Genomic DNA, 12471 nt, shown 5'->3' on the forward strand with positions numbered 1-12471 from the left:
TGAGGGTGGGGGTGGAGGGGGTGGTAGTGCAGTGGGGAGAGGATACAGCCTAATACAGTCAGCGTAAGAGGTGGGAAGAATGGAAATAATAGCACCGTGCGGGAAATGCCTCTGGCTCCCCGCTGATATGAGCACAATATGGGCTGCAGGTCAGAAGCTAACCTGTGCACAGGCTGCTTATAAATAGCCGCATACGCACGCACACACACACACACACACACACACACACACACACACACGCACACACGCACACAGACGCACACTGCATTTTGCCACTACTTATCGCACACATTTACCCTCCTTACTGACCATTGTGTGGCATAAACACCCACAGAGCGAACAAATCGCCTCACGGCTTGGACACGCGCACACAGATACACGCAGAAACACACACACACACAGGCAGGCGCAGACACACACGCAGAAACACACGCATGCACTCAGAGGCAACTCAGTGACAAAAACAGGGTTGGAGCCAGCTGGTTTCTCTCCCACAACTGAGCACGTCAGAATCAAATTATTCTCTCTCTCTCTCTCTCTCTCTCTCTCTCTCTCTCTCTCTCTCTCTCTCTCTCTCTCCCTCCATCGGTGCCCTCTCTGGGCTTTTTCGCCGCCCACAGAAGGAGAAGGGCAGGCAGAGTCAGTCCCACCGCACTAAAGATCGGACTACCTCCGAGTGTGTCTTGAGGTCTGAAATACAAATCAGCCTTTTCCTCTACTCAGCCAGACTCGACATCACACCCCCCCCCCCCCCCGGCCCCCCGCCCCCCACGCACAAATACACTCTTGTGTATGTGTGTGAGATTATGTGGGGGGGGATGCTGGGAAAGGCTGCATGTGCCATTACAAAGAGTAAGAAAAAAAAACACGACAACAACAACTACGACTAATAAAAGAGGGAGTAAAAACATGGAAACCCTGGAGGGCCGAGGCAGCAGCCCTGGAGAGCCAGCGCACACTGGAGGCTGTGTTATTACTTCAGTAATCGCCTCGTTTAATGTGTTTCTCCTGCAAAGAGCACTTTTGGGCTTCATCAGTATGCAAGAGGCATTAAGGTTGTCGGAAACAGCCCCGTAAGTGAAAAAAATAAACTTCCACTTGCTGGAGCACCGGTGGTGGTAGTGGTGGGTGTGCAGAGGGGTTGGGCTTCAGGTCAAAGGGAGGACAGCGGCCTGGAGGACCTGCTGGTGCCTGGACGGCCTGGACGGCCTGGACAAGAGACCAGAGACCCCTCTGGGCCCCTCGGTGGAGTCTGACAGCGGAAACAAACGTCCTCGCTGCCGTCTGAGGAGGATGAACGGAGGCGACGTTTGTTCAAGAACAAACGTCGTCATCCAAGAATTGTTTCGTTCCATGACTCACCTAATGAAAAGCTCTTAATCTAATCTCCTTGATTAACGTGCGCGGCAGTAATTTGATTTCATTGCTGCGTGAGCGGCACGGCTGGTTTTCGGCTGCAGCGTCTGACGAGGAGAGCACCCTGCGCACCTCTCGCCCCTCCACCACCCGTCCGACCATTTGCCTCCAGTGTCAGTCACTCCCGTCCTTCGCCGCGACGCCGTGCATTCTGACCCTGTCACATGTGATCAGAGGACGCTGCCGCGGCCGCCGCTCCTGTCCAAGTCCTGCACAACACTTAACTTAACTTTGTCACATCTAATTTGTGACTAAAAGCCGAGAGAATCTCTCTTCCGTCTCGTGCTGATGGAGACGGAAGGGACGTTGTTTTGTTGTTTTGTTGTTTTTTTTGTTTTGTTGTTTTTTGCGCTACCTTGCAGCTGAGGGCGACGTGACTAAGCCGTCGCAGTGGGGCAGGAACGCTTGTGCAGCGGCTTGGCCAAAGACTGCCTTGCTGCACATCCACAGCAGCAGCAGCAGCAGCAGCAGCAGTATGGAAGCCGCCTTGTTTTTTTTTTTACTTTTTCTTTTTTCTTTTTTCTTTTTGATGGCTCTGAACATGAAACTCTGTGACGCATGCCGAGCTCCCCTGAAGGGATCTCGATACTAATTACTTTCTGGTTAGTGTTGTCTTCCTCGTTTACCAGGAAATGAAGGCATTTCTGTTGGAGATATCCAGCTGATAGCAGCGGATGGTTTTATAAGGTGTTGCCTCGTGAGCAGGACTTTCACCCCGACCAAGGACTCAAGGAAAGGCCTCTGGCTGCTGTGGTCTCAAGTTTTTTGCGCCAGCACTCACGACTTACATAGGACCCCCCACCCGAACCAAGCGTCTGCCTGCAGACTGATAAAGGCCTGCAGGACTGGAGTGTGTGTGTGTGTGTGTGTGTCTGCGTTACACGCTCGGGTGCATCCACTAGACCTTTGGCGCCATTTGGTGCCTCATCAACTGGAACATGTGGACAATAATTCAACAAAAAAAAGAGAAAAAATGTTTTTGTTGTTCCATCCAGCCCCACACTCCCTCCCTTCCCCTATCCTCCCCTCTCCCCAGTACAGATGCAGCCTCCTGCGTTTCGAGTGGGCGAACCAGTTTGCGCTCCATACCAATCTGACACAGTCTATCCAAAGACGCATAAAGCATCAGCACCAAAAACGAAGCCCACGCGTCCCGCCTCCCCGATAGGAAAAAAGAGGGGGGGGGAGAAACCGCTCCACATCGGTTAACCCTTGAGGAGCTCTGCGTTATTACGCACTCGTTAAAATGCCCCTCTCCCCCACTTCGTCCCCCCATCCTAGTTTACGCATTTTTGCCTTGTGGGCTGAGATGGTTCTATTATTGGGACGTTCTTCTCTCTCGCCTTACCGTTTATTCCCGACACAGTTGCCGATGGACGTGTTGGTGGTGCCATGGAAGGAGGACGGCCACGACATCCGAGACTTTTTCAGCCCCGGCCGGTCGCTCGTATCCACGGCGTCGGAGCGCTCCATGTGCCGGTGGTGGTGCCGGTCGGTGTCGGAGTATCCCCGGTGTTTGATTTTGATCGGGGTCCGGGGTTGCCTCCATAGATGCTGCGGAGGCTTGAGAGTCGCCTGTCCCTCCCGGGGAACCGGGAGCGACAGGGACAGGCTCTTCTTGGAGCATGGTGGTGGTTCCATCATAGTGCAAAAACCCCCCAAACAATGAGATAAGGGGAGCGGAAATAGATTTAAAGATCCACCTTGAGGTTATCGATTCAATAAAATTATGGCTGTGTTTTTCTCTTGGACTTGGAGCAACAAAATGAAACCTCTCATGTCCCTCTCTGCTGCTCCATCCCTCAGAGTGAACAAATCAAAGTGACAAAGTCCAGCGCTGCCCAGATCCGAGGGTCGATTTCTGAACATGAAAATTAAGATATATTTTTTCAAAAACTGTCACAGTGGTATTATGAGTGGTCGTCCAGACACAACCAGTCTCATCGTCGCTGAGCGCTGATCAGCTGTAATTCAGCCCAGAATTTGCGCCGTGCCTCGATCCTCTCCAGTCGTGCATTCCTGGTGAAGAGACGCCGGTCCGGTCCTGCTCCTCCTGAAGTTTGACGCACCGTCGCCCATGGCGCACAACTGGCGGGCGACTGGCTGTGGTTTGTTCCAATGGAATTTATTGCTTTTCTGTCTTTCTTTCTTTCTTTTAAATCGGCCACTTATTGCAAAGACACACGGATATCGTGGCTGCTGCTTCAGTGCGTCTGCTGCGCTGTGCTTTACTGTCTTTGATGCCCCTCTTGCAGCACGTTCTCCAGCTGAGCTTAGAGAGTGAAAAAGCAAGAAATATGTCCGGGCAATGTCCACCCCCAAAAAAGTACCCTACTCCCACCGAGGTTCGCACAGAGCTACGGCATCTCTCGGCGCGCGCGCGCGCGCACTCTCCGCACAGGTGACTCCTCCACGGAGGTCCGTCTTATCTCAAAGAGATGCTGAATCAAACTGAGTGACCATCCCCACCTCGTCAAAATCGGGACGCAGCGACAGAGGGAGCTGGACGTGTCCGGAAATCCACTCACGGTTTGGCCGCCCAGAGTCTCTTTTTTCCAGGTCCCGGTTGGTCAGAAGGCGTCGTTTGAGAAATGAAAGCCTAGAGAGACGCAAACTGATGATTGCAGATGTTCGGTCATCATCTCGCTCAGCGCGGGCCATTATCTTCCCATCCTCATATTTTGTTGGGAGTTCGACGGCAAACATTGGCTTCCTCCTCCTCCCTCCCTCCTCCTTCTCCTCTCTCCTCTTCCACTGCCTCCCTCTCCCGTCGAGTCCTCCTATATGGTGGTTGGTTGGTTGGTTGGTTTGTTCTCCTCGGTGATTTGCAGGCACCCGAGGGTTTTTTTTTATTTATTTATTTTTATCTCCCCCCCCCACTTCCCCTCTCCCCCCACAGCCGTTTATGCGCTCATCCACATGCGTTTTTGCGCCGTGTATCCGCTCGCTGCGCATTTTCTTGACAGAAATACAAACAACACATTGCTCGAATGATGTCAGCCGGGGGAAAAGAGGAGCTTTACACGACAAGGCCTGACATTTTTTATTATTATATATTTTTTTTTTCTTTAAAGAAAAGCCACAGATGATCATTTTTATTTTACCTCTTCAAATAATGAAATAAAATGTCTGTTTGAGTTGCTGGATTCAAGCGCAATGTTTTTAGGTCACTGCCCTGCAGCGCAAAACACTGCGGTTTCATTGTTCCCCATTAAAGCCAAGTATTTTAGGATTTTTTTTTTATTTTTTTTTTCTAAGGAGCACCTGTTTAAGCTCGTAAAAAGATGATAATGTGTAACATTGAAAGTGAGACGCTGGCATTAAAACGTGTTTTCAGTCACACTGTGTGAACTGAATTTAATATTTTTTTGTGATTTGTTTCACTGATCAATTACTGTAACATCTTTAGAGCAGAGGAGGAACAAAACAAGAGAACCACATCTTCTGATTTAAGCTAAAAGCAAAAAATATTTTTATGTAGTTTTACTTCCACAACTAAAAGAATCACCAGTATTAAAGGCCCATAGTTAAACATTTTAAGGGCATAACATGAAATTTAAAATGGTGGTGGTGGGAGGGGAGGGGGGTACTCATGCATGTTTTCAGTCAAAGCTAAAGTAGCTGATAGAAAAAAGAGTTGGTCTACTTGGGCGCAGATGCTTTGCCACCCCACGTCTAGTGTTTCTCATGGTGCTTCTGCTCAGGATGGACATCACAGGAATTCACATTCAGAATTAAAAGTGAGAAACTTTCTTACCTTTGGATGAGAATAAATCTTTATGGTCCTTAAAGTGCTGTTTTGTCAGAGTTGAGCCACGCAGCTTTTCATTACATATAAATTATAAAGAAATGAACTGGCTGTTCCATCTGGCTCAGCCGGTGCAACTTAAAGGCTCCTCTTCTGAAATTAGTTTGACTGAACTCACCTGCAGCAGCACCTGATCCAACTCTAATCAAGCTGCAGCTAAAGTCTAGTTCATCATATTAACCTTAATTTTTCACATGTACAAATGTCTCAAGTTTCTCTTTTTGCACTGAAACGGGTCATCATCTGAACATGACGCACTTCAGATGAGTTTGTGCCGTCCGCATACCTTTAACCTGAATCATCAGAGCCGTATAATGGTTTCTCTTTCACTGGCGAGGCAAACGCCGCGTGTCTCACATTCGTCCATGACTGACGAAGTGAAGCGGCGACTGCTGCCGCTGAGCGTCGACTGTGGTTGATGCGCAGTTAGAGGCACTCAAAAATGAAAGAGAAGCCTCCCAGACGTTCTCCCGAAACGAGCCGAGGAAGCACCATGCTGGCTCGACTCATTACAGCCTCAGCTGACCTTCAGCCTCCTCCAGAGGAGCTGGAGGAGGCTGCTGGGAAACAAGACAAATGCGCAGCTCTGCTGCCTGCTGCCCCTGCAAACAGACAGTATTTTTGTTTTTGTTTTTGTTGTTTGTTTTTTATATATAAAAAAGACAACTTCTAAAAGTTGCCTCTGCTCCAGAATGAATAACATGAATGGGGATGCTGACAGCTAAAAAAAAAAAAAAGTTTTTAAATCAATGAATGCAACATCTTGATGTGAGCTCTTGCAGTCACAAACAAGTAATGAAAGGGCTCGAAAAACAGAAGAACCGGGTGTCATATCCTTTCAGTGATCGGGAGAAAAAAAATATGTACTGTATCTAACCAAAAAACTGACACTCCAGCCAATGAAAACTCGGAGGTCTGTTGCAGTCGGGCGGCTCCAAACCTCAGGCGTCGCTTCTCAGGAGAGTCCAGCTTATTAGCCCGAGGCCACCCGAGGAAGAAACCGCTGCCACGCTCGGTTTGCAGCACACTGTGGCAGGAGAAAAATGCACAGCTGAGGAGGCAGTTGTGCCACTAGCGCTCAAATAAAAATTTCTCAGCTGCCCCTGCCTTTCCCCGAAAGACTCTCCCCATCCTCCCTCGGCGGTCGTGCCTCAGCTCAGAGGAGCATAAAACCAGACCACCAGGCTGGGAAAGTACACACTATCGATCTATCAATCTATCTATCTATGTATATGCATATACATATGCATGTATATATACATATATATATATATATATATATATGTATATATATATATATATATATATATATATATATATATATATATATATATATATATATATATATATATGTATATATATACATACATATATATGTGTATATATATAAATATATATATACACATATATATACATATATATGTGTATATATATAAATATATATATACACATATATATGCATATATATGTGTGTATATATATATATATATATATATATATATATATATATATATATATTTATATACATACATATGCATGTGTGACCATTAATGGGCATCCACTCTAAATAAAACAGTTTTCCCTTTAACAAATTGTTTTCATTTCGTCCACATGCTACGTCAGTCTCGTCCTCTCCTCCTCTGCCAAGACAGAACAGTTATTTTCCCTTCGTGCTCACAGCCAGCTGTCTGCATTTTCAAGCCTGGTGCAAAGGGAAATGCTGTTTCCTTCTTTCTTTCTCTCTCTCTCTCCCTCGATGCTTTTTGTGTATCACAACCTTGGACAGGATGTAGAGGCACTGCAGTAGACCTGTGAGGTATTGATAGTTTTGTCTTGAAGGACAGCCAGCAGGGGTGCAAAACTTGTTTCTGAGAGGAAACAAAAATCCACAGTTGCATCTTTCTCTAAAGTTGGACTCTCGCTTCAACAATAAGAAGCCAAATTCTGGGCCTGATGTGCTCCTCAACAGTTTTGGAGGGGTGGGGTCCAACTGGCATTGATCATCGTTGTCAGTTCAGCTGAGTCAGTGTGATCTCAAATGGCGAATTTCAAAGGTTCGATGGTTGCACTACCACGTGAGGCCGCCTCCAGTGGAAGTTTGACAGTAAAGCTCCCAACATGGCATCCCGTCCTCTGAGCCAGGATATTTATTACCCATATTCTCTCTCCCCTTCTCAGTTTTATCAGTCCAAAACACAAATGCATTGTCAGTCGTCATTTCGCTTTGACTTGTTTGTGTCTGCTAAAGTCACGTTTGATCAAACACATTAGTCTGAGTGGGCTTTGAGGATTATACTATTTGAAAGAAGAAACTGGAAGAACTTTTCTGATGCTTGTGTCATGTATTATCCTTTCACACGGAACAACAACCTAATGCAAAACTTCACCAAGTCCAGATCCGAACTGAACAGCAGCGAGTGAATGGAGTGAGTGGAACCATCACATTCAAAATGAGCTTTATCGTTGCCACTTTTCCCCTGGCCAATCGGCGATTCTGCGCCCGAAATGGAGATTAAGCCATGGCAACTGTGACAGACAGCCGGCACACACATGACACACCATTGACAAATCAACATTTAGGTCACTTACTCCATCTGGCGAGCTCACCTTTAGCGCCAAGGGTTGGTAGGCAGCTCGCTGGAGGCAGACGGCGCTGATGTGTTGGAGCAACGCTGACCTCGACCCCAATCCCTGTCCTGTGTCATTGCACCTCGTTTGATACATTTCTGCCAAGTTCACTAAGTTGACAAGCAAACAGTTGCAGGCAAACAGGTTGTAAACTGTTGTGATATTGGATAAAAATGGACTTGCTCATCAACAGTTGTTGCCGACCTTTCGCCTCGCCCACAAATCACATTTGGCACCTGGCCGTGTTTGTGCACAGCTTCTGCTTGGAAATCAACAAACGTGCTGCACTTTTTGAATCAAGGATTAAACTGTGTGTGTGTTTAGGGGAAAAATCCTATTCTAATGTCCCATTGTTTGTGAAGTATTGATACGTATTTCACTTACAGGGCACGAAATGACTCACCGATCCAATTACAGCTTGATTTTATTTTTATTTTTTTTTGCCGGCTGTACTATAATACATTTCATTTTGTCTCCTTGAGAAAATAACCTGTCTGCCTTGCATGGCCTTGGAAAATGAAAAGAGAGAAGTGAAAGAAAAAGCTGTGTGCAGCAGGATGCAGAACAAATTTGTGGAACCGGCTGCTTTTCTCTATTTGAAGCTGATGAAAGAACAACTCGGGGCTGTTTCATCAGAATTACTGATTGCATTATATAGTGTCTCCGGGGAAAAAAACACCCAGGCCTTTAAAATAAAAACACTAATGTTTCACTTGACTCAAATCCACCCGCCCCCAGAAGAGTTGCCTGTCTCTTGAACATTTTTAGAACAATCAAACATGCGAGCGTTCGTTCCCCCCACAGAAGCCACAATGAAAGACACAATGACTCCAGGAGTCCATTTATGTTCTCTCATTTTCGGCAGAATAAACTCGCCCGCTTTCGTTTTTTCTCTTAGCTCAAAGAACCTTGACCAAACACAAAAGAGAGACCTGCCCACACACGGTGCTGAATTCCACTTGAAACAACACCCCTTGCTTTTGGTCACAAGGCAGTCGTTTTGCACAACACATTGACTTCCAAATGAAAAAGAGCTTGTTTAAATTCCGCGCTCTTGGGCATGATAATTCAAGTATTAAAAGGACATCCTCAGTTTTAATAATAGGCTTGTATTAAAAAGGAATGCTGCACGGGAGAGGTAGACTTCCCATATGCCATTACTTTCCTAGTTAATGCTAAAGAGGGCAAAAATCTATTTTCACATCCTTCAAATGCAAGGAAAGTAATAAACGGGGAGGTGGTGGATGACTAAATGACCCCGGACCGCAGTGCAGAGACTTGGCGTGCCTCACTGCAGTGCTGGCAGGGGTGGGGGGGGGTAAAAAAAAACGAGTGTGAGAGGAAGAATATTCCTCCTCTTGCTTGAGTCGGCTGCACATTTCATTCAGCGAGCATGCGATTTATTACCAGCGACTTCACCAAATGGCGTTCGCATCTCGAGGAAGGAGCGAACCTCGCTCTCGAGCTCCTCCACACGTGTGCTCGAGATGCCTGCTGCGATAGAAAACCAACTGCCATCACTGACTCGCCCGAGCCGTTTGGATTTTTTTCTCTTGCCGCTGTCTTATACAAACGTGCGTGTGGGGCTTGCGCAGCCAATGTTGACCTCGCTCGGCAGCAGCTGGATCACCGTGATTTCAACGCCGTGATGATAAGGAAAATGCAATTATACACACAGACTGCGAGCGGCAATTTTAGGTCGTGATGCGGCTTGTCCCTGTGTGCGGGGGTGCGTTGCTTGCTGCGAAGAACTTTGTTGTGCGAGCGCCACACAAATCATGTCGGGACTCGCATCAGATGGACGGACAATGAAGAAAGAACGGTTTTCGCATTGGACAGCTTGTTTTTGCTTTTACTCTCATCTAGCGTTGGCACACCTTGGATACAAATGGATAAAAATAGAGCAATGTGTATATCATCATTATCATCGTGTGTATCATCAACATAGTGGGAAACGACAGCGAGATGGGAAAAAAAAACCCGCCTTGATCTGCATTCCATTGATGGATCTGATTCACACACACATACGCACGCACGTACACACATACGCACGCACGTACACACATACGCACGCACACACACACACACACGCACACAAGTGAGGAGATCCAGAGGATGAAGGAAACGCTGGACCTGGCACGCCAGGTTTCTAACAATATTTCCGTTACAGTCAATCCGCCGGCAGCAGTGAACTTTGGATGCTCCAGCATTGAGGCCCTCATCAGCTGGCCTGGCCCCGCTGACCCACTGTCTGTGCTGGGTCATCAGGGAATGCTGGGAAACTGATTTGCTTAATTCCAGCGAAGGGCTATGACATAGTAATCCACACCACTTACTGGACAGTGAGCAATAGTCTGGCAGCAAACAGGCGTGTGTGTGTGTGTGTGTGTGTGTGTGTGTGTGTGTGTGTGTTCGTATTTGGACATACTTATGACAATGAAAGGCCCCAATATGTGTCCAGTAAATGTGCGTGTGTTTGTATTTGGTCATACAAAGGACAATGAAAGCACCTAATGTGTGTCCATTAAATATTAAATGTGTGTGTGTGTGTGTGTGTGAGTGTGAGTGTGCATGTGTTTATATTTTGCACATATTTAGGACAAGCACCTACTGTGTGTCCAGTATGTGCATGTGTGTATGTTTGTATTTGGTCATACGTAGGACAATGAATGTGTGTCTGGGTGGGGAAAAAAACACCTGGCCTGCTCAGACATGATCTGCTGCACTATGTAACAGGTCATTCATGCGAAATATTACAAGACTTCCTGAAATAACCAGAGATACTCTTCCTCTTGCGCCGTGCAGAAGCCGTGGGGGCGGACTGTCCTCCCGCCGGTACCACGTGCACATATCGTGCACAAAATCAGTGCTGCTGACTCAAAGCTACAACGGCTGGAGCCGAGCCGCAGGAATCCTCCGCACGGCGAGCGACAACAACATGAAAACAAGCACAATTGCTCGGAAGTGATTATTGGACCCAGCAGAGCGAGACGCTGCTTCGTTTCCACCAGAGTGCGTTCCAGTTTTGTGCTTCCAACCAAGACAGGGTTATCGCAGAGACTGAAGGAGGAGGAGGAGGAGGAGGAGTTTGACGGGAAAGGGGTGTAGTGATGCAGTGTTGCATCAGCACGAGGCAAGGTTTCACTTTGGGGACACGCTGAGACCCGACCAATCCTCAAATGACACGGTAAATAGATTTTAGGGCCACTAGCGGCTTCGCTAACGACGCCGCGGTGCCATGACGGCGGCTGGAGAGGGGAGTCAAGTGACAGAAGGGCCGTCGATGCTCCCGCAAAGTACTTTCGCAGTCAGCGGAATAATGAAGAATTTGAAAAAATTAAAAGGCCTTTAACAATTTATTCGTTTTTTATCGCCATCTTTATCACGCTCAATCAAATATCGAGTTCTAATGTTTGATGGTTTGCTAACCAGTTTTGTGCAAAATCTGAGCTTTTTCCTCGGTACTTCTGTTTATTTCTCCATTTGTTGCCCATTTGGAATTACTGTCAGAGTGCAGTTTTTGTCCACAGGAAACGATCACAAACTCTCACACTTTAACAACTCCCATCCAAACAAAATAGACCTGTGCGGATTTAAGTCTTTTTGAAACCTTTCTATCACAATCTTCCTGAGCTCCAATCTAAAGCAATTCCAGTCGATCTCGGCCTTAAGTAACCGATCAGCTTCCCTGTAGCTACGGCTGGCCCCGACAAACCACAGAGGAAGCCCGAGAAGGAGAGCGAGTCAAGTTTCGTCAAGGCTTTTTGTGTATCTGAAACCGGGCGCCATTCTGACGTTCGAAGAGGTTAAGAAGGAAAAAAGAAAGCCACGCCTGCTGGCGTGTAAATGCAAAAAAAGTGTTTCCATGACACTTTTGCGATATACATCTATATTGATATGTCTGGAAAAACCACCTCATGAGAGCGTCAAAACCTTTTAGCCATATTTGAAAGCATTTTCCGAGTTTAGGTGTTACCATTAGTTTTTTATTGCGATATTTAGGTTTTGTGCAATTCTGGGGGTCATGGAAACTGAGCTCGTGTTGCATCACGGCCGGCTGACGGGCGGTGACGCACATCTAGCGCTGGCCGGCGCACCAGCAGGAGGCCAGGCTGATGTTGCTACCTGGCTCACACGGCAGTGAAGAGTCTGATTGGTCCACTTTGATCTGCTTTCACACTGAGACCCCACATTTAATGAAGGTTACCCACACAGAGCAGCGGGTAGATGTCCGCTCACCAACGTGCGCCATGCTGAAAAAGTGACAAGTGACTTCAGCCTTCGGGAGGGATCGCTTGACCTCGCTGACCCCCAGCTCATCACGATTTCTCCCTTTACGCTCTTTACTTATAGCTGGCCACTGTAGGTTTGCCGCTATCGCTGCTTTACAGCTTTAAACCCCCCACTGGTCCCACACGCCTCAGAGCGCCTGAGCCCCGTCCAGCTTTTATCAGCACCTCTGAAGGCACATTTTGTTATATTGGAATAATGTTGGGGGCATTCGGACCCCTGCCCACAGGACAGCGAGGTAGCAGTCTCCCACAGGCTAAGAGGCTTGCGACGGTTCATCCAATTATCTGATATATTATTTTTTCCTTCTTATTGAATAATATACCTTC

General features: G+C 47.1%; 1 protein-coding gene across 1 annotated transcript in view; it reads right to left on the reverse strand.

Annotated features, from left to right (window-relative positions):
* The window catches only part of pde4a (phosphodiesterase 4A, cAMP-specific), a 41474-nt gene extending 37497 nt beyond the window's left edge, over nucleotides 1-3977 (reverse strand). The window contains exon 1 of the mRNA XM_076038697.1: nucleotides 2765-3977. Coding sequence (XP_075894812.1) covers nucleotides 2765-3060 — 296 coding nt within the window. The 5' untranslated portion in view covers nucleotides 3061-3977. The remainder of the gene's footprint in view (nucleotides 1-2764) is intronic.
* Nucleotides 3978-12471: the final 8494 nt, after the last annotated feature.

This window comes from Nelusetta ayraudi, unplaced genomic scaffold (genome assembly GCF_046127955.1).
Source record: "Nelusetta ayraudi isolate G7.1 ecotype Tasmania unplaced genomic scaffold, CSIRO-AGI_Nayr_v1 ptg000057l, whole genome shotgun sequence".
NCBI lineage: Eukaryota > Metazoa > Chordata > Actinopteri > Tetraodontiformes > Monacanthidae > Nelusetta > Nelusetta ayraudi.